At 42.8% G+C, this 21442-nt stretch overlaps 2 protein-coding genes and 1 long non-coding RNA gene across 3 annotated transcripts in view; 1 reads left to right on the top strand and 2 right to left on the bottom strand.

Annotated features, from left to right (window-relative positions):
- LOC311273016 (uncharacterized protein) overlaps positions 1-7790 on the top strand; it is a 31083-nt gene extending 23293 nt beyond the window's left edge. The window contains exons 68-76 of the mRNA XM_084379855.1: positions 146-236; positions 367-496; positions 584-774; positions 943-1104; positions 1186-1322; positions 4813-4955; positions 5052-5146; positions 5942-6482; positions 7381-7790. Of these exons, the coding sequence (XP_084235981.1) occupies positions 146-236; positions 367-496; positions 584-774; positions 943-1104; positions 1186-1322; positions 4813-4955; positions 5052-5146; positions 5942-6482; positions 7381-7472 (1582 nt within the window). The 3' untranslated portion in view covers positions 7473-7790. The remainder of the gene's footprint in view (positions 1-145; positions 237-366; positions 497-583; positions 775-942; positions 1105-1185; positions 1323-4812; positions 4956-5051; positions 5147-5941; positions 6483-7380) is intronic.
- A 1152-nt stretch (positions 7791-8942) lies between these two features.
- LOC311273341 lies at positions 8943-9689 on the bottom strand. Its single transcript, XR_014624661.1, has 3 exons — positions 9513-9689; positions 9187-9216; positions 8943-9075 (listed from the first exon to the last, which is right to left on the bottom strand). It is a non-coding gene; the product is annotated as an uncharacterized lncRNA (long non-coding RNA).
- Positions 9690-11885: 2196 nt separating this feature from the next.
- On the bottom strand, positions 11886-21312 carry txndc11 (thioredoxin domain containing 11). The gene is made up of 13 exons (XM_084380136.1): positions 20788-21312; positions 19525-19621; positions 19297-19416; positions 18898-18995; positions 18405-18534; positions 18112-18205; positions 17729-17841; positions 17409-17612; positions 16522-17230; positions 15638-15825; positions 15321-15433; positions 15063-15143; positions 11886-14180 (listed from the first exon to the last, which is right to left on the bottom strand). The coding sequence occupies exons 1-13, from the start codon at positions 20910-20912 to the stop codon at positions 13652-13654; spliced, it is 2601 nt and encodes an 866-aa protein (XP_084236262.1). The 5' UTR covers positions 20913-21312; the 3' UTR covers positions 11886-13651.
- Positions 21313-21442: the final 130 nt, after the last annotated feature.

Below are 21442 nucleotides of genomic sequence, written 5' to 3'. Positions count from 1 at the left end.
CAGAATAATTTCTTTCCTTTAAGGTATTCCCCTATTCTTCTGTTTTTTCCCCAAGAAATAAAATTGTAGTGACCAGTCAAACTTTGGATTTTTTGTTTCCATTTCAGTTTCACTTCTTTTACACTCATTGTTTTTCAATAACCAGAGCTCCATCGACGTGGAATGAACAGACTCTGGAGGACCTCGGCATGTTACCGCTGTATCTGACTTCAACCTTCTATGATAACTTTGACAAAGTGAGTAACAAATGAATGCGTTAATTATTTCCATTCATCTGTGCCACTACCTCACCTGTCTGCTGTTGTATCGAGGTTGGTTGATTTTTGTTTGTTTAATCATCTGTGTCTGCTTTATTCCTGCGAGCAGAGAACGAAGAGACGTTTCCTGAGGAACTTCCTGAGGTACTTACGGGGGAACAGAGTGCCCAGAGGGAAGAAGAGGACGCTGAAGAGGGAAATAAGAAGGTCTATTAAAAAGAAGTCAAAGCGATCTCTAGGTGAGTCTCCCTCCGTCGTCTGCTCTGCTCATTTATCCTCCTGAATTTATAACTTCAACCTTGTGTGTGTTTGTGTGTGTGTTTCAGCAAGCGAGTGCACTGTAGGAAACATCACCATGGTGACCATCAGCGATGAGACGTTCCCCTTCGACTATGACGACATCAACCAGTTTGACTGCTGCCTCAGCGCCACCACTGTGAGGGACAACTTGGATGCAATCACTCAGAAGGTGGACCAGGAGGAATACCTCGCCATTGTTCTCAGGAAGCTGGGAGAGGTAGGACCCGGTGAAACAGAGTGATTTGAGACAACTGTTACAGTCGCTAAAGTCACAGTGAAGATCAATAAAGCCAACAGAGTGTGAGCTGTCACGTCTTCATGATGACCATAGGGGTTAAAACACCACAGATAACGTTTGTGTCTTCTGGTTCTCACATATTTCTAGGCTTACGCTGCCAACACCTCCATCCCAGAAAGTCAGGTTCAGCTCCTAGGCCCAGCGTCCCGTGTGGCCAGTAATGATGACATCAACAAGTGGAGCATCACTCAGATCGACACGCTCTCTGCTTTGATGGACTCGACGAACGGCCCGTGGGACCCGAGCCTGGTGGGCAAGCCAGTAAACAAGTAAAGCATATTGTGTATGTGTGCATTACAGCACATGAATGACTTGTGTCTTCTCATCTAGGCGAAGGCCATCATCTCTAAGTATCTGAGTAAGGAAGGGAACCAACTGGGCAGCGCTGAGCTCAACGCCATCGGAGGAGCCAACCTGTGCTCTCTGGACGCTGACGTTTTGAGGAACATTTCCCAACAAAGCCTCAAGTAAGAAGTCAGGGCAGTGTGTGTGTGTGTGTGGAGTGTGTGGAGTTTAGCAGAGTTTACCATTGTTGCTTGTGAAACCATGAGTGCAAAGTCAAATGTGATAGTTGGAGGTTAAAATAAAGTCAGGGATCTCAAAAGCTGGAGACACACGTCGGTAAGATGGGACAGGGAGACACAGAACAGACGAACTGACCAAGAGAGGCTGCATCCAAATATCCGGACCTTCACCTGCACTTGCAGACTCGTGGACTTTGCAGGTGCGTTCGCGGGAAGTCTGCGAGTCTTGAAGGCTGTCCAAACTCACATTTCATCCAGTCCTTAAGGGCCCTCAGGAGGACTTTCTGCAGACTTCCAGAGAGTCCGCTTGGGCTGCAGACTTCACCGGACTTCACTGATTGAATTACCCACAATTCACTGCAATACGATCGTGACATTGTAGAACTTTTTATGAACGAGTAAAACAATTACTTTATTATAACGTTACTCGAATCACGTAGGCTAGAAATAATACTCAACCGCACTCCAAACGTAACGTGATGACAGTGAACATGTCACGGTACATATTTATTTATTTATTTATTTATTTATTTATTTATTTATTTATTTCGGCATGTTATTAGACAGTCATCATCACACATCATCTTAGTTAAAAATCAGGTAGTACACATGGCCGAAAGGGAAAGCGGGAGAAGCAGATGCTTATCTAGTCCCGCCCCCGTTGCCCACAGAATACATTATTTCCACAAGTTATATTTCTTTTGTATTTTGACGTACATGTTACAGCAGCATGCAGTGAACAGAGCTGCAGTCCAGCTCTAGACAGTCAACAGACTACGTGTGTGTCTGCACAGTGTCTATATTGGTCCATCATGAGTGAACAACAGTCTCTACTTGTTGCCTGGAGTGTAACACAGTCATAAGGTGATCCAATCGATATAGGTTAGTTTCAGTTATTTGGTTGTTAACTGGGATGGTGTGAGAGCCAGTATTGCCGTCTTTATTCATCCATCTCTTCTGTAGCTTTCGCCGCGCTTAGCTTCACCAAGACCTCTTGGTTAGAAGCCACGTCTGCTCGCATCTTTCCCATGTACTCGCACATTGTGGAGATGCCAGATCGCATCTCCACCACAGCACTCCGAGTTTTGGCGTTGTCAGCCCTGACACTGGTCTGCTCGGCAGCGATCTTTCTCAGCTTCCGAAGTAGCATGAACATTCCATATCCCAGGGAGAGCATTCCGATTGTCATGAACGTGAATATGTACACGTCCTCAACGTCCTCTATATCCATTACGGCAAGGCACAAGACTCTCCATTTTCCCCATCCATCCATTGTGTAGCCGGCCATGAAGGTCCCGTCCGGGCATGTAGGCTCACCAGAACCAGTACGCCTTGTTGAGAACACTCTGTCGATTGCATTCAGTGACCAGTTTAGCAACTCCATCATGGACCAATTGATTCTCCTTTGTGTCTCGATTAACAGAGTCAGTTGAATTCTTCACAAAAGTGGATATTTGTACTTTTCAGTGTCAGCTATTGTTTGGGTACAGTTGGTACTTGTTTAGTCTTCCCTGTAGTCTCAACATAGCGTTTGCTGATTCCTGCCTCTGACCTTTACCAGACTCTCTTGTTGGTTCAGTTTATAACGATCAATAATCATATTTACATACTTTTTTTTGAAAACACTCAGATTTGCAGATTTTTTGAGTTCCTCATCAAGATTATTCCATTGTCTGACACCCATGACCGACATGGTAAAAGACTTTAATGTAGTTCGTACCTTTCTCTTTCTGAAAACAAAGTTCCCTCTCAGATTGTGTCCCTCCTGTCTATGTAGGAATAGTGTTTGTAAGTTGTGAGGGAGGCTTTTGTTGGCAGCCTTGTACATCATTTGTACTGTGCGGTAGTTTATTAAATCAGGTAATTTGAGTAATTTTGATTTGATATATAATTGATTGGTGTGTTCCCTGTAGTTGGCAAAATGTAGAATTCTCAAAGCCTTTTTTTGAAGCATTAGCAGGGGATGTGTGTTACCTTTATACGTGTGTCCCCAGACCTCTGCACAGTATTGTAGGTGTGGAGAGACTAGTGCACAGTACAACAGATATAGTGCTTTTTGATTAAGTAGTTTTTGCGCTTTCCAAAGTATGGACACACTCCTGGCAAGTTTGCTTTTTAAGTGTTTAATGTGGGTTTTCCAATTTAACCTGTCATCGATAGTCACCCCCAACACTTTGTATTCATTGACCCTTTCGATATTCACTCCATTGACTTGAATGTTAATACTCTTGTTGTGGCCCTTCTTCCCATATAGCATGTATTTAGTTTTCTCTAGATTTAGTGATAGTTTATTTATATTGAACCACAAGTGGAGCTTGGCCATTTCATTATTGACTGTTTCCACTAATTGGTTCAAATCGTTCCCCGAACAAAAAATATTTGTATCATCTGCGAATAATATTAATTTCAAAATATTGGTTACTTTGTATATATCATTTATATATAGTATAAACAGCTTTGGACCCAGTACCGACCCCTGCGGGACCCCACAGACTATCTCCAAACAAGTTGATGAGTTCTCTCCCATTTTAACATATTGGGATCTCTTGTGTAGGTAGCTCTTGACCCACGTCAACACTATGCCTCTAACACCATATCTTTCCAGTTTAGCTACCAAAATATCATGGTTAATTGTGTCAAATGCCTTTTTTAGATCTATAAAGATTCCTATTGAGTGTAATTTTTGGTCAATAGCATCAGTGATGAATTCCACAGATTCCGTTAGAGCTAGAGCAGTTGAGTGTTTCGTTCTGAATCCATATTGGCTATCGTATAATAGATTATGTTTGTTGATAAAGCTATCTAGTCTATTGTTAAATAATTTCTCTAGGATTTTAGACAGTTGCGGCAGTATTGAGACTGGTCTGTAATTTGTAAATTCATGTATATCACCTTTCTTGTACAGTGGGACCACTTTTGCAACTTTCATTTTGGTAGGAAATACTCCAGTTTGGAATGACAGGTTGCAGATATATGTGAGAGGTGAAATGATTCCATCTAAAACTGTCTTTATTAGCTTCATGTCGAGGTCATTGACATCAGTGGATGTTTTGGATACGCATTTGTTTACAGCTGAAGTCCAGGAGGGCTCGGTCCGCAAGTCCAGAGGCTGGAGCTTTGGATTCATTCTTAAATGCACAAGGGCTGATTAACTACTAGAACACAGGTGAGAAGTCAAAGGGAGGAAATGTAAAACAAAACATGACACATGAGGGCAGAACTTCAAAATAAAACAGGAAATAACAAAACCAAAACTCAACCTGTGACATATATCCACCTAACAAACAACAAATTAAGATGAATTGATTTTTGTGCTTTCATAATAATGGCTCTATGATTCCAGTGTGTGTAGGAACTATATTTTGGTATTACCTCCTGTACCCAATGTTTACTATTCCTCCTCTCATACCCACTGTGTTTGTGTTTCCTGCAGGGACGCCGACGCCCTGGACGTGTCCAACTGCACCACAGAGAAAAAGACCGTATTGTTCGACATCGCCAGTCGAGCGTTTGCCACGAGCACACGCTCTGAAACTGTCTCGCTTTCCACCTATCAGCTCACAAGAGCTTACCTCGGTAGGCAAACAGACCCAAAACACACGTCACACTGCATCAAGAAAAACTTGCTTTGAACAAAGTTAACTCACTGTTTGTTTATTTCCTGACCTGCAGGGGGCGCAAATGTAAGCTACGTCCGAAGTTTGTCGGCCTCCAACATCAGCATGGACATGGATACCTTCACCGGTCTGGATGAGAACGTTGTACTGGTCAGTTGTGTGTTTGTGTTCGTGTGTTTGTTTAGCTGTCTCTAACTGTAATTTATTAGATTTTAGCAGCGTTCTTGAGCAGCAGGAGTCTTAAAGTACATTGATTGTTTATGGGAGGTTTTAAGATGGCAACAATGCCAAAGACAGAAGACTGAAGTACTTCTGTTCTGTGTTTGTCAATGGACCTGCACGTGTAGTTGTTTAACATACCTGGTGTTAATTATATTTAATGTAATCGTTCCCTCCGTTCTTACTGCTCACTAAGAGATTCCTTCCCAACATGCTGCCGATGTAAGTGATGGTGGCGAAAACCCACAGACCTCACTCAATATGAGGATTCATATGGCATCAGCAGTGCGACACGTCAAGCTGCTGTCTTTCGATCCTCAAACTTACAAGCCCCGACTCAAGGACAGTTCAGGATTTTTCTTAAAATCAGAGTTTACTTGCAGATCGGGGTCGGTACGCAGGAAATCCAAACAGATCGGGCAAACAATTCACAAGGATGAGTGGTCCAAAAACACGTAAACGTGGAAGAGGATGTGTGTCGTGAACTGCGGTAAAAACCCCAACTGAGAGGCGTATTACTAACTCCCTGTAGACATCTCCAAAGAAGGCTCCGAAAACCTGACATATCCCACATGTCCTAATTGAGCTGTGACCATTCCCCTATCACTGACATTCAAAGCATATTAGAAAGAGATCTATTGGCTGTTATGGACAGGCGAAGACAGACTTGAAAATTGTGAATCATTTGCACCCACATATAACATTTCTCTGCTCTGCTCTCCCTAGGAGCTGTCTGTTGGTGAAGTTCAAGGTCTTCTAGGACCAAATGTGCCAGAATTGAAGTCCTATGAAAACGAAACACTGGTACTTAGTTGGATCAGGACGCAGCCTCAGTCACAGCTTGACACACTCGAAGTGGGGCTTACGGGAGGCAGGGCTGAGACAACCGCTGCTCCAACCACCTCCAACCCTGCAGGCTCTACTAGCACTGCCACCACAGGCTCTCCAACCACCGCCAACCCTGCAGGCTCTACTAGCACTGCGACCACCGGCTCTCCAACCACCGCCAACCCTGCAGGCTCTACTAGCACTGCGACCACCGGCTCTCCAACCACCGCCAACCCTGCAGGCTCTACTAGCACTGCCACCACCGGCTCTCCAACCACCGCCAACCCTGCAGGCTCTACTAGCACTGCCACCACCGGCTCTCCAACCACCTCCAACCCATCTGCAACCGCCGCCACAGGCAGCGCATCATCCACTTGGTCGACAACTACTGCTGGGTCTGGATCCACCAGCACCACAGCAGGATCGACTGCCACAACCGGTGAGTCCTGAAAATTGTGGTTGCAAGATTTAAATAAGAGTAGAGATGTGAGGTAGATTGGAAGCTTTGACAGTCGATCTTTATAGATGAATATCACGAGATGATTATAACTTCTCTTTGGTTGAGGAAGTCCATCCAACTTTTTGATACAAAGAGCAGTGATGAGTCCGAAATGTTTCTTTTAGTGCGTAAAGCGTGATGCACTATGCGGCGTTCCCTATATGTTTGCTTGGGCCTCTGTTCCCAGGGTATGTCGTACCCATTGCAAGAGTTTGCTATCTGTACAGTTAAGATTGCAAAATAAAGACAGGAGAGGTGTTAATACAATATATATGATGTAATGTACAGCACCGAAAGGCATCCATGTTTTCACCGTTGTAATAGGTCAACCGGATAAAGGTCCAGTAGCAACTAGCTGAAACGGTGCATGTCGCCACCTACCGTGGTGGAGTCGGACATACTTCCGTCAATAAGTCGATTCTTCCCTGGTGCTTGTATACTGGGACAATGGCAGGCAGTCTTCTAATTAAATGGCCTAAACAAGCTCTGACCGGACTGTAACTATGGGAGGTGGGACTCTTCTCCCTCATGCGACCTTATTTCAGAAAAATATGGACAGTGGTTAATGGAGACAAATCATGTTTTGAACCCATTGTACAAATATCACCAATTCATGGCACAATTCAATTTAAAAGATCATTTTTCAACTTGAAAGGTGCAACAGGTGCAACTTTGCCTCTCCAGCAGCAGCAGGCATTAACTGAGGCAGTTTTATAAAGTTTTATAATGCAGCTTCAGAAAAACCTCTTTCATATAGTCAGGGTATCTTAACGTGGTGAAGAGTTGGCTGTGCAGTGTTACTGATCTCTGATGTGAGTCTGTGTTTGTGTGTTTTCAGGGAGCAGTGGTGTCCGCATCCGTGCCGACGCCGGCTTCTCCGTCCTCGTTCTCCTCGTGCTCCTCATCACTTCTCAGCACATTTTTGTATGAGGACACACATGGCTGATTAATGTAATAAATAACTGTACTGTATATTCACTAGTAGGAGGAAATGCTGTCAGAGAGATGGTGCAGACAGCCAGCGTTACCTCAAAACATAAGTGACATAAAATGGCATTTACTACATGCTATAATACAGGTGACTAATGTATTCTTGATTAATGAATCCTTCAGTATGCGCTGACACATTTAACTTTTTGTCCTGGTGGTTCAGTTGTTTTATTCGGTAAAATGAAGGCTTTATAGACAAATGAAGGTGATTGTTTCTGCTGTATTTGTGTTGTTGTGATCCTGCGTTTCCCTTTTTTTGAGAACAACATTGAAAATGAACAACATGCCTGGAGCTGTAGGGAATTATTAATAAATTCAGATTGTATGTGATTGCAAAATCATCGGAGCTCATCAAGTGCATGGTCAGAGTTTATTAATATTCAGGGGTTTGACATCGTTTCATCTGCGAATCAAACACCAACAACAAATTTAGTGACAAAATTAATATATGAATATATAAAATAAGTCTGAGCTGTAAGTAAGAAAATATCGCCCGTTTCTCCAGTCTAATTTTGTAAAACCTTTAAGGTAGCAACAACCGAGTTAGAGGCACGAGAAGACATGTCACAGTGTCAGAGGCATCTTTCATTACAGTCAGATCCACTGTAATTACATCTCAACAGTGGTTCATTCATGAAGACAACTGCTGCCTGTAGTGTGGTGGACTGATTCACATGTTGGATGTTTAACCCTTGAGGACACCATATCAGTTAGTGCCGCAGTTAACGCTCATTTACATTATCGATTAACCTGCACATTATTCTCTCGAGTCATCATTTTGTCAGTAAAATATCAGAAAATAGTGGAAAAACTGTGCTAGGTCGAGATGAAGCGACAGGATGACGAGTCCCAAAATCCAAAACCTTTTAGTTCAGTCGTGTGTGGCAAACATACATGAAGCAGAAACAAACAGACGTTTGGCCTAAAGCCTTTTAAAAAGACAAAATATAATTTATAAGCGTTTATACACGCCAAGTTCAGTCTTGCAGGTCGGGCAGGTGTGCCTTGCGTTTCTCAGCCGGTCCACGCAGAACGGGATGAGACAGCAACCTAGAACAAAGCTGGAGAGGACGGCAGCAGACGTCAGGATCCTTCAGCCCATTCATGCAATATATTGTATATATGCAGAGTTTTAAACATTGTTTGGTCATTTATCTTATTATTTTTAAAATAAAATAAAAGATGGGTGGTGGTTTAATTCATTTTACAAGTCAGTTTCTTATTGTCACATCTACCTCTGCCACTACACTGTGTAATTAATCACATAGCTTAAGTTGTGTTCTCGCTTTTGGGGAAATAACCCCGAGTTAGACGAGAAGATTGAGATCACTGGGGTCATGCCCACCCACCCCCAGACTTTTAGACTTCATATATATTATAATGGAGCAGCTGATGCTCACTCCCTCTTACCCACAGAGGAAGAGTCCTCCACAGAAAAGGTAGGTGAGCAAACCAGCGGAGTAGTCCACCTTGGAGAGAACTGTCTGATGGCACTTAGGACAGGCAACCTGAACTGGACTGTCTCCCAACGGGCCGACCGGCACTAGATGAAATGAGGATGGAGAGGACCGTAAAAAGTGAGGACATCACTGGTCTACAAGTAATCTGCTGTAACTGGGCTTCTTCGTATCACAAACACACGGTGCAGACTCACCAACAGGCATTTGTGCGTTTGCCATTGTTCCTGTAAACAATTCAAACCAAAGATTTTGGTAAATACAGGCGACAACATGAGCATATTAAAAGACAAAATACAGGAAACACAAATTAAACTAGATTTAAAACAAGAAAATAAAGAATTGTTCTTCCTTTACCTACAGTATTGAGACTTACAGTTATACACTATATCACTGCGCAGTAGTGCGGACAAGTTCACAACCTAACAAGGATAATTTCCTGCTCAAATACCTCAATGTTAAATAAATTCCTGTAGTTTAGCACATCAACCATGACTTTTTAAAATAAAGGCAGAGTACTCACAGTTTGTGTAGAGGAGTGTTGGACTGCAGCGAGCACAGTCCTCTCAGTGTGAGCTACACCTTCCCTGCCAGCCTTATTTTCGTCCAGGAGTCATAAGATTGATGGAATTGCCTGTGTGAATGTCTCTGACCCAGCCCTGTTACCGACCGGACGAGCCAGGAAATATACAACCCAAGATTTCCAATTTCCCAGATCAGTGCATGAGAGCAGCTCTCAGCTGGGTTGTCTCCTCGATGCAATCTAACTTTACCACAGTTTGTTTTTTATCATCATTTGTGCACAGATATAGATTTAAATAGATGTGATGACAGTAAACTTAAAACTTTAATATGCTTTTTGTAAGCAGCTCTGGAGAGAGACAGCTGATAATTGACAATCAACTGTCTTTCTTCAGGATGTTGACGCCGAGAAACAAACAAAAATAAGAAGGAAGTAAGAAAATAAAGACAGAGGGCAGCGTCTCTGCAGATACAGACACCACAACACACCTAAACAGGGTCATAACTGATGATTGAGGGGGATTATTTTTGTCCTTACATTGATTTTAAGGAATATCTTTAATAGACCCCCCCAAAAAAATGCCATAAAGGATGACAAACAGGCTACTGCAGCAAAAATGTAATGGAAATACTGGAAAACATATAAACGTGGTTGACAGAGCTGCAGTGCATGAAACTAACAGAAGACAAAAAACCTTCCATTCAGACTGAAATGAACAGCACATGCTCCTGCTGCTGCAAATTAGATCTGGTATTTAACTCTTTTACAGATCAGCAGTAAGGTTCATGGGTTCGACTGTGTCCCATCAGTATGAACATCCTTGAAGGAGAAGGTTTGCATTTGTCTGTTTTACTCAAAGATTACATGAAAGGACAACAAGTAGCAGGTCGATTTTCCTTTTGAGAGTGAAATAAACAACGCTTATTATTATTATTATTATTATTATTATTAGGTCAATGTTACTGTCTTCTGCAATTTTCTTTAACCACCCTAACTGTCATATGGCTTCAAGTATTAAAAAAAACATTTATTGAGGTGTCATGGTCGTCCAAGTCAAGTCAAATTTATTTATTCAGCCAAAACTCACACCTCACAATGTCTCAGGGGTCTTACAATATTGTGTCAGATTACTGGCTACATACGCAAAAAACATATATTTACAGGGAATCCCAGATACTTAGATAGTAATCAAAAAACACCTCTTCAGAGAGCAGAATGAGTTTCTCCTGCCACGTCCCCCACGTGACGTCTCTTAAGCCTTCACAGACAGGTGTCGTCACACCCTGACTGGCTGCTTTCACTCATTAATCAGGAGCCAGTCTCCCCACAGGTGATCTGAATCCTGCTGCAGTCAGTCCAAATTCAGCCCAAACACAAATGATAGCAAGTGCCACACAATGAGACTGCTACAATATGTTCAGTGACACAGAGGGGGAACCACAAAACCACAAAGTCCCTGGTCTTAATATAGAGATATTACAAAATCTCAAAAAATACTCTAAATAATTGCAGCTTTATGTGTTTAATTTATGAATAAATACATCGATCTTGTTCCCTTTCGCACAGAATAGTGACCACAGATGTGAAGAATCATTGACAAAAGCAAAAAATAAGGACTTTCTCTTCACTGCTTGTTTGCTGATTTGTAATCAGAATCACCTGAAGTTTAATAACAACTGAGGATGAACTGCGTCTAACAGGTGCTGCCATCTTCTGGTGAATTAAACAGGGTGTGTTGTGTGCTGGATGAAGTGCAGCCGCTCATACTGTATAAATGTATTTATATAAAACAACACATTTTACATTGTTTTCTACCAGAAGAGAATCAGATTAATCAGCCACATACTGTTAGTTAGTTACCTGTATTATTGCCACTTCATATTTCTACTCCACTACATATTAGAAGCCACTATTGTCACTACTTTATTCTCCACTACATTTATTTATCTACAGTTAGATGATGTTATTACCCCTACATAAAGTAATATAAAAATAGTTTCACTGTACCTTTACTAGAAATGAAGAACACATGAATGCATCACTAGTTATAATCTGGTAATTTCATTTATTTGACTCCAAAATAAAAAAAACAAATAGAAGGAATGAATTTGATGGAGATGACTGATAAGTTGTGTTGAAAACTTTTGCTTTTCCCCCCTGAATTCATTTCCCTTTCCAAAACTCAGATATTACAATGATCTTTACACGCTTAGAAAGTTTTAATACTACGTGTGGGGTCAGTAAAAAAAGGAGCAATTGTCAGAAAGAAAAAATATAAGGTTGATTCTGTATTTCTGACACAGAACTAATGTTTTTAATCCACAACCAATTCCAACAATCAGACAGCGACCCCAATAAAACGCAGGACGACAATAAGATGAAAGATTTTTAATCAGTAAAAACAGGTGCAATATTTCACATGTAAACAATTGCAGCATCTCATTCTTAATACCTGAATAGTAACAAAGAAATAATATTTTAGAGACTCAATGATTCCTGTAAAAATAGATCCGTTTAACAAAAGCATTATATCCCCTTCAGAAAAACAAAAACAAAAAAGAAACAGAAAAATCTTGCTAATTATTTCAAGTGCTCTGAGGCTCGCCTGCCGATCAGCGAGCAGGTGACACGTCTTCAGTATTAAATAAGTCTCAGCTTCATTAGTAGCCCTCTCCCCCCCTGCAGCCAGATTCCTCCTCACTCACCTGAAGTCATGCATTTACCTGCAGCTCAACATCAGTGTAAAAGAAAGTGTTATCATGGTCTCTCAGCTTGTAGGGCAGCGTGAGTGCATACTGTAAAATCTCAAATAGTGGCCGAGAACCAGGCTTTTATTTCTTATCTTTCCTAAAAAAAAGTCCTTCGTGAATTTAGTTTAACGTTTACTTTCCACAGTAAGTGCGTCAAGAGTCATGTCAAGTGCTCCGCTGTGATTTTTTTCCTCACAAATAAGCGGCCGTGAATGAAACTCAACACCTCCTTCAGCATCCTTCCCGTTATAGCTGGGTTTGTGTTGAGTTTTGTTGCCGTAGCTTCACATTGTTCAGAAGTACAGCAAAGAGGGAACAACTGGAATTAACTAGAGTATGAAAACATTGTTTCTGCTACTGATGGAAGCTGTCGATTATCGTTTTAGTCAACAAGGTGTCAAAAAAAAAAAAGTATGAAAAATGCTCCTCAAAATCTCCCAGAGCCCAAAATGACATCTTCAAATAGCTTTTATTGTCCAACCATCAGTCCAAAACCCAAAGACTCTTCATTTACTGTCATGAATGACAAGGAAAAGCAGCAAAAATCCTGACATTTCAGCAAATGTTTGACATTTCTGCTCAAAAAAATATCTAAAACAATTAATCTAGCATCCAAAATGGTGGCGATTCATTTTCTTTCTATTGACTAATACATGAACCAACTAATCATTGCAGCTGATTTAATTTGTCTTGTGTTAAAGAAGGCTTAAAATTTCCAGGTTTTAAACTGTTGATCTGACGAAACAAACAATTTGAGGACATCACTTTGGGTTTCAGGAAAAAGTGGCCTTATCGGGCCTTTATTTGTTCATGCTGGCCGCGTTTGCTGGCTATCATCTGAGACTTGGCCATTATTTGAATACCAGCTTTTGCATAAGCACTGACGGTGACTCGGGGAGGGTCGGGAATTTGGCTGCAGGGCTCTGTGTAGCACGATTAACTCCGGTTACGTCTTCACACTTCAACAGACATTACATTTCTGCAAGCACAGCGTCAGGACTGAGTAGTTTTTGAATTGGACAGTTGGCACTTAGTTCCCATACTAGTGTGTTCCTAAGAGTGGATAATCCCACAATCATCACAGCACTTTGATGTGGTATTCTGTCTCTGACCAACACTGATCTTTTCCTCACTACTTTTCCACCTTCTTTTAAGTGTTTCCTCACATCTATCCTGACTTAGCAGCAGTCTTAGATGTTCTCCTGACAGATCAAAACTGTCACTTCATCCTCATTTTCTCTTTCAGGTCTTTTGCCCTGCGGGTTTCCAATGACCTCCTCATCTCAGCTTCATTTAGCTCAGAAATCCCTCCTGTTTCACCTCTTTTGTCTTCATCTCCTGGCCCTCTTTTCTCTTCTCTCGCTCTCAAGATCCCCTGCGGACTTGTAGTCATGAGGCCATATGGCTTCTTTTCTGTTCTGCCTCTTTTCTCTCCACCTCCACCTGCTCTTTAGCCTCCGTCCTGTCTTTCAGCGCCCTCAGCAGGACCCTGAGCAGTGTGTTCTCGTTCAGCAGGTTTTCAGAGGCGTCTGCCAGCTCCTGCAGCCGTCTCACCGCCTCCCCGAGCTGCCTGCTTTTCTCCCGGTGCTGCTCCTCTAAGTTCAGTCTTTCCTGCTGCAGCTCTGAGTTCTCGGCCTCTAAGGTGCGAGTGTCAAATGTCAGCCGCCTGTTGTCGCGCCACAGCTGCGCCAGCTGTTGGGAGAGACGTTCGCGGGCGTGACGCAGCGTTTCAACCTCGTGCTGGAGTGCCAGAAACTCGGCACGGAAGATGGCCCCTGGCCCCTCACCCTCCGCCTGGCTAGAAGACGTCGCTGGTTTGTCTGCATATTGTACGGAGCCGGAGTGCTGCAGGATGAAGCGGAGGAGGTTGGGTAGTGTGATGGGCAGGTCGTCAGGAAACTTCACACTAAAGTGTTTTCTTGTAGAAAAAACAAGAACAGAGAAAACAAGAGTGAAAACAACTCTGATAATATTGTGGTGAAATCCCTCCATCCTAAGTGATCTGATCACAGGCGGACAGCTTCAGGCCCGTCACTTCACAGCTGGCATTAATGTGCATCTTGACGTGTGTCTCGAGTGACCACTTGTGACTGGATCTCACAAAGAAAGAAATATCTTTACGTATAATGTTTGCTGAATTAATTAGCACTCAAGAAGGACGATGACAGCAGGTCTGAACAGGGCCTGTGTTGTGTTGGGTTGATCTAAAGTTGCAACTAATGATTCACTTATCATAAGTTAATCAAGAAAATAATTTTCTGATTAACTGTTTGGTCCATAACATGTTAAAGAAAAGAGGGAAAATGCCCAACACAAAATCCAGAAGTCCAAAATCCACCTTCAAATTGTTTGCGTTGTCTAATCAACAGTGTAAAACTGTACTTTCACATAAGTCAAAATAAATAAATAAATCAGCAAATCCTCACGTGTCAATCGAAGGAAAATTCCTCACCAACTATTTGCATAAACATTTGTTGGTTCCAGCTCCTGAAATTTAAGGATTTGCTGCTTTTCTTCCTCATTTATGATGTAAAGGCAGAGACTTTGGGTTTTGAACTGTTGGTTGGACACAAGAAGTAGTTTGAAGACGTCACTTTGGGCTCTGGGAGATTGTGATTGTGACATTTTCCATCTTTTTTGACATCGTCAAATCGTGAAAATAATCGTTATTAATATCATCAGTTATCAAACAGTTTCCAGATTCAGCTCTGACCAGCACTCTGATCATTGCCAGTCCACTATCCAGGGATTATTGGGAAATGCAAATGTCAGTCAGTGCATTTGCTTGTGTCTCTCTTACCTGTATTTAGGAAAGAGAAGAATAGAGGGAACGTGATCCACCATGAACTCCCATGGAAGGTCGTTACGTGCAACATTCACCCTACACAAACAAAATTAGGATGTATTATTTACACATTTCTCTTATAAATGTTAATGTCAACATTAAATCCTTAAATTAAATTAAATTTCCTTAACTTACATTTTTACTTTCTTAATTAAAACACACTGTACTGACACAAAAACCTGTACTAACAGTCAAAGATAAAACATACTGTACCTGGCGACAGTGATGGTGCTGTTTCCCTGTAGTAATCGGGCCAGCTGGATGAGGACGTGGTTGAGAACAGAACAAAATCCACACCACTGAGTGTAGTAGAACAGCAGAACGTCCTACAGGAGAACACACGCGCACATATTTTTAATGTTTTAGTCCATGAACTCATCAGGGTTCACCTTCAGACACTATACAAGCATGCACAGCATAAACACTGTTAGATGGGTACATAGAAGTAAACTGGCTTTTGGCTCCCATTCAACGTCAGCTGGTTTGTGCCTGAAATGCTGATGGGTGACAGTATTTGAGTCTTGTCTCACCTTCTGGACGTCCATGACAGAAGGCAGGAAGGAGGAAGTGGTCAGTTCTGTGATGAGGGGACGAGGCGACGAGTGCTGGTGTTTGTCTGGATGCCTGGTTTCCCCCTCACCTTCTTTCCTGTCTTCCTCTCCCACCAAGTGTCTCTGGAGGAGGCTGTATGGAGCACTGAAGTTCCTGATGAAGGCCTCTTTAATTAGACGATGAAAGCAGAGAATTACTTCTACAATCATATTCAACCGTGACACAGTTTTTATCAGCTGGGGTCAGCTTGTAATAAGGCACCTCCCCACCCCCACCCCTTAGTTATTTTTTTTTAGTTTTGCTTAATTATTGGATGCTAATGTGATCATGGTTATGTTATTTGATCCCATAGACACTCAACAATCGTACAGAGGTAGCCCTTGACATAGCGATCATATAAAAGGTTTGTCCTACAGCACTTTTTCTGACACTGCCTGGTGTTTGCAGATAACAGTGGATCAAGAAGCACATGCACTCTGTTACAATGCCAAGTTTATCATTTCTGTTCATTATACAAACTCTAGGAGCCAAAAAGACTTTGTAAAAAGTTTAAAGATAAAAAACGTTGGTCTCATATAGGACTTCAAAGGCCGCAACATCAGTTCTTTGTGGTCTATGCAAACAACTGTGAAACTGAGACATCTCAAATAATTTGCATAATATGCAAACCTGTTGTACCACCAAACCTTGTCCACAGAATCAGGGGATTAAAACAGACACGGTAACCACACACTGAATAGACTCTGTAACTTTCCATTCACATATAGACTGTAACTGTGCTAACCGAGGTACACCCAAACCCACCCAACAGAACCAGAATATGAATGATTGACCATGCGATATGAATGAAATACTGTCTTACCCAGAGACTCTGTCAGTGTAGTTTCTGGATTGCGGTGAAGAACATAATGAACCTCATCCTTCAGGTTCACGATAGCTGCAAACGACCCGTCACCGCTCCCGCCACCAGCCTCCTGGTGTGGAGAAGCACTTTTGTTGCCTGTTGCTCCGAGCCTCACCGCCAGAGGCCAGTTCAGAGCAACGTCCAGCACATAAAACCTGAGCGTCCTGTTGGTCTGACACCAGAGCCCTGTGATCCCGTCTCCTTCCTGCTGAGGGCCAGAGGGCGGAGGTATGGACGAAGATGGGGGCGTGAGGGGAACTCTTTGCATGTCTGGCTCCTCTTTGGCTTGTGAATCATTGAGTTGAGGTTTAACTTTCCGACAGCAGGCACTGTATTGACTGAAGGGGCTGTAGCCGTTCAGAAAGTTGCTACAGCCCAATGAGGTTGTGGGTTTTATGGACGCGGGGTCCGATTCTTGGTGCAGGCAGCAGTGTCTGAGATAAGACTGCAACACGTCTCCTCCCTGAGCCGTGGAGGAGAAGGCGCAGCATACAGAGGAGCTGGCCAGGAGCGATCGTGACAAGCTGAGGCACACCTCACACACACTTGTACTGGACTCTGGGAGAAGAACTGACTGGCAGCACTGCGAGTGGGAGGTGAAACCTTTGTCCAAGCTGGAGTGGTTTTTGTTGTCACAGGAATGATAACGCACAGCAATGTCTGCAACCTGAAAGACAAAAGACCCTTTAGTAATAATATTTGGAGGAAGGAGGACATGAGCATCAAAACTGATGTCACTGTCGAACAAGACGTGACTTGTGTATTTGAACGATGTCGATCTGTCCCGACAAATCTATCTCCAGAGATCAAGGACAGGAAGTAACTGTTGTTCCATCCCTGCTCACCTGCTGTAGTAGGGAATTGGGGCTGGACCCGAGTGGATTGTGTGGCAGGAACAGCAGCAGCGCCGGACCTTTGGTCAGCTCACGCTCCAGGAGGCGGGACTTTGTTCCTGGAGGCTGCAGCCAGTGGAGGACGGTCTCGTGGTGTTCAAACACCCAGCTACAGATGGCCTCGGATGTGAAGTTGCGCTCGCTTCGAGGGAAAATCTGACAGAAGAAAACAATCCCAATCCCTAAGCTACAGTAAACGTATTCAGAATTTGCTCACATTTTCTAAAACATCTTTTCATGTACACCATCATGACCTGCTGACTTTTACTTACCAAAGAGGAGTTTAATCTTCTGTAAAGGTAAACTGTTTCATCTTCCTGTAGTGCGATGGCCTCTGCCACCTGTTTGTTGGTCACAACCCCGAAACGTACAGCACCACGGAAATCTGCACCAGGAAAACAAGAGGCACTCAGAAGACTGAAAACTTCAGTGCTTTAGATACTCACTTCCAGCACATTTGATGAAGCAAATGCAGACACAAGACTGCATCTTACCCACATCGAACATTTCCTATTTAAAGCCCGCTCACTCTTATCTTCAATGTTAAAATGACCACGTTTCACAAACAAGGCCATTTCTAATCCAATACTTGACTTGATATCATAAAAGCCTTTCACAAATGAACCGGCTTCAGTGCCATATGATGTCTTCTTACCCCTTTTTAGAGCCTGCAGAGCAGAGGACAGATATGTGATGTACCCCGGGGGCTGAGGAGAGGAGTTGAACTGGAAGAAACCCACCACTCGAGGCTAGAAATACACAAGAGACAGCCAGTTACATTCTGAAGTAGAGTCTTATTCAAAGAAGACGCCTGTAATAAACACAGGTTATGTAATACAACTCAACAACAGTAAAACCTTCAGGTCTTTCCGTAAAGAGAGTTAAAATTAGCGACTTGACATGTTTTTCTGCCAACTCTCAATCAAACGATCTGAAGACAACCAATACCTCGTGATAGGAGAGGAACTCTTTCAGTGTTGCTCTGGATGGGAGGTAAGTGAGGGGTGTGATGACTCTGAGGATAAAACTTTCCACATATGGAGCAGAAAATGGACCCTTGTACTCAATAGGCCCAAACCTGCAGCACAGAAACGTAAAGATTAAATAAGTAGATAAGATGACACACAGGAATGAAACATTAAAGTTCAAGTGAAAGGAGCGGCGGCACTATCTCATACAGGAAATGCTCGAGACAAGACCAGATGGATTTTAATGTGTTAAAACCTCCACTAAACAACGTCCTGAGGGAAAACTGTTACAAACCAAAGCCACTAATGCAATGATCATTGAGTAAAGACTTCCAGCAGCCAGAATCAGGGCTCGTTAAACCGCAGCAATCTTATTAATTGAGGCAGGAATGTTAAAGTCACGGTCGTGCTCTTCTGTTACATTTTTCATGTGTCCAAAATAACTTTGAGAGGGTGAGCGTTCTCCGTCTTACCTTCTGTAAAACAAATGGATGATCGGGTACTGATAGAAACGGTTTTGCTTCCTGCACTTCCCCTGACTCCACCAGCAGTTAACGGCCACAAACTGCACCTGTGTTTGTGTGAGAAACAAGAGTTGAAGCAAGTATTTCCAGACTACAGACATGGTACGATGTGTTTTCATTGTCAGGGTCAGAGCTTGATGAATTACATCCCAACAGTCAGACAAGTACAAGTTAATAACTTCATGAGCTGTATTTACTCTTCTAGTTGTCCTTGTAAGTTGACATGCATGTTACCATAACATCAAGCCCTTGTTTGTTGCTACCTTATCAGTGGTCATCAGTTAAGGTTGTTATTTGATATCGAAACAATCCCACAGACTGTTTGTTGTGTCGTCAGGTGTTCTGTACCTGTTTGGCCAGCTTCTTAGCGACCTGCTGCACTTCCTGCCGCCCAGCCATCGAGTGAGCACACCACGGTGCATAGAAGAAGATGAGCGATACCTCCGCCATGCTCCTGAGACGCTCCACCTGGAGAGAAAATGTTATAGACATGTCACAGACTCTACGACTGTGTAAGATTTTTAATTCAGTGTGATCATTGATTTACCATCAGGTGTCTGTATCTTTGAAACTCACCTGGTCTAGCTGACCCATGTAGAGGTCCACTACCGGGGCCTCGGCAGAGAAGAACCGCACCGGAGGCCGAGCCGCTGCCACCACATTCTTGGCACGGCTACAGAAAGAGAATTTAAAAAAAAGACTTCAGTGAATCAAAATCAGCTGCATTAACATCATGGTTTACAGCTGGAACTATTGATCACTCTGCCATTATTATTTTTGGTTTATCATTAATTTGTAGAAAGTCCAAAAATAGCCCATTACAGTTTCCAAAACTCCAAGGTGATGTCTTCAAAACACATATTAACCATGAACTAGTTTCTTATTAGCTTATTCTTATTAAGTGGTTTACAACAACTCCTTGACTCACTACCAATAAGCAGTGATTAGGAAGTAATTGAGGGAAAACTCTCACAGTAGTTAATGGCCTAGTAGTCGCAGGATAAGGCATTAGTAAGTGATTTATAATGGCTTAAAAACAGCCAATATGCTACTAATGTGCATGCTAATAAGAAACTAGTTCATGGTTAATATGTGTTCCCTAATGATTAACCGATAATCGATTGATAAGGGAGCCGACTATCAACTTTGAAAACTGCTTAAAATTTGGATTCCCTAATAAAACACTCAAATTATTGATTGTTAAATCAAAGGTACTGTATACTGCCTGTAACTGACTACTAAATCAATTGTGATCAGGTCTACAGATTTTTGCTGGTTGTACCTTTGTACTTCTACTTGTAATGGAGTACTTTTCTTACAACAATATTACTACTTTTACTCAATTAAACACTTTGAACACTTGCTCCAGCACTGATGCACATGAAACAGGATGTGTCTGAGATCATTTGTCTACAGTTTGCTTCAAGTTTCAGTCCTCACAGCTGTGACCCTCCACAGCTGGGCTCACTGGAGGATCAACGTGTTGTTGCCTACAACAGACTGCTGTCTTCTGGGTGACTTTCAAACACACCTTCAGGATATCCTGGAGGAATGACAGACAGTCATACACACTGTCTGTTTAATAAGATTTAAAGCAGAGTTAATCCTCTTGTCCTACAGCACGCGTCAGGCTGCACAACATATGAAGACCCCCACCTGGTTTTAAGTAACTAGCTCATTATAAAGGTTAGCTAATTAACTGTTTGCTAATGCTACAACAACATTTATCTCCACGTATGTCCAGTCATGATGTCCAGGAGGTCGGTTAGCCTGGAAACTAGCTCACACTTGACGGGATAAGGAGAGAAAGCTGCTCTGATTGACGCTGCTGACAGTTACCTGCATGTGAATTTGACGGCCAGGACGAGCAGGACGCCGAGCACGATAGCCCCGCAGAGTAGACCCGGTCTCCGGGCCATCAGAAACAGCACCTGCCGGAGAGACTGCCGCACCCGGCGCAGCATTACAGGCTGTCGTCGGCTCTCCGTCCCATTTATACGCCCCGGGTGCTGCTCAACGAGTCCATTAGCCCAACGGGGGCGGGGAGGAAGACTGGTTAGACGGGGGACACAGCTATCCTGGATTGGACATCGGTGCTGTTGGTGTGTACGGTATTCAAACGCGGTCAGACCAACCTTTCTTCCCCACGTAGACTTTTCACTTCCGCAACAATGACGTAAGGGAGAGACGGTAAAGTGCTGTCGGCGGGTAAACGCGAGATTTGTGTCGGTGACATAAAGGGGAAAACATATTTAAATTCAGATAGGCTTACGTTCAGGTGAATGTAACTGCTCTGTGCAACTATCATGTTTGAATTCGACCGCAATGAGTGTCTTTGTGATTGTTTTTGCGTTTTGAGTCCTACGTGCTCTTTTGAGATAGTCCCTACGTTGTTATGGCGACAGCCGTTGCTGCAATGGCGGCTGGCGAACGCTAGAGGGCGGGGTTTCCAAAGATTTCTATCAACTAAACTTTATTTAAATAGCCTACTTTA

This window comes from Pagrus pagrus (genome assembly GCF_965226575.1).
Source record: "Pagrus pagrus genome assembly, chromosome: 2".
Taxonomy (NCBI): domain Eukaryota; kingdom Metazoa; phylum Chordata; class Actinopteri; order Spariformes; family Sparidae; genus Pagrus; species Pagrus pagrus.
The sequence above is the reverse complement of the archived record's forward strand: the minus strand, read 5'-3'. Positions and strand labels throughout refer to the sequence as shown.

What these genes read in the sequence shown, in the direction of transcription:
- txndc11 (XM_084380136.1), bottom strand. Translation starts at nt 20,912, where the DNA reads ATGCTGCGCCGGGTGCGGCAGTCTCTCCGGCAGGTGCTGTTTCTGATG. An exon ending in GCCGTCAAATTCACATGCAG is followed by an intron (nt 19,622 to 20,787) that starts GTAACTGTCAGC and finishes CTCTTTCTGTAG; the next exon opens with CCGTGCCAAGAATGTGGTGG. An exon ending in CTGTCATGGACGTCCAGAAG is followed by an intron (nt 15,434 to 15,637) that starts GTGAGACAAGAC and finishes GTTCTCCTGTAG; the next exon opens with GACGTTCTGCTGTTCTACTA.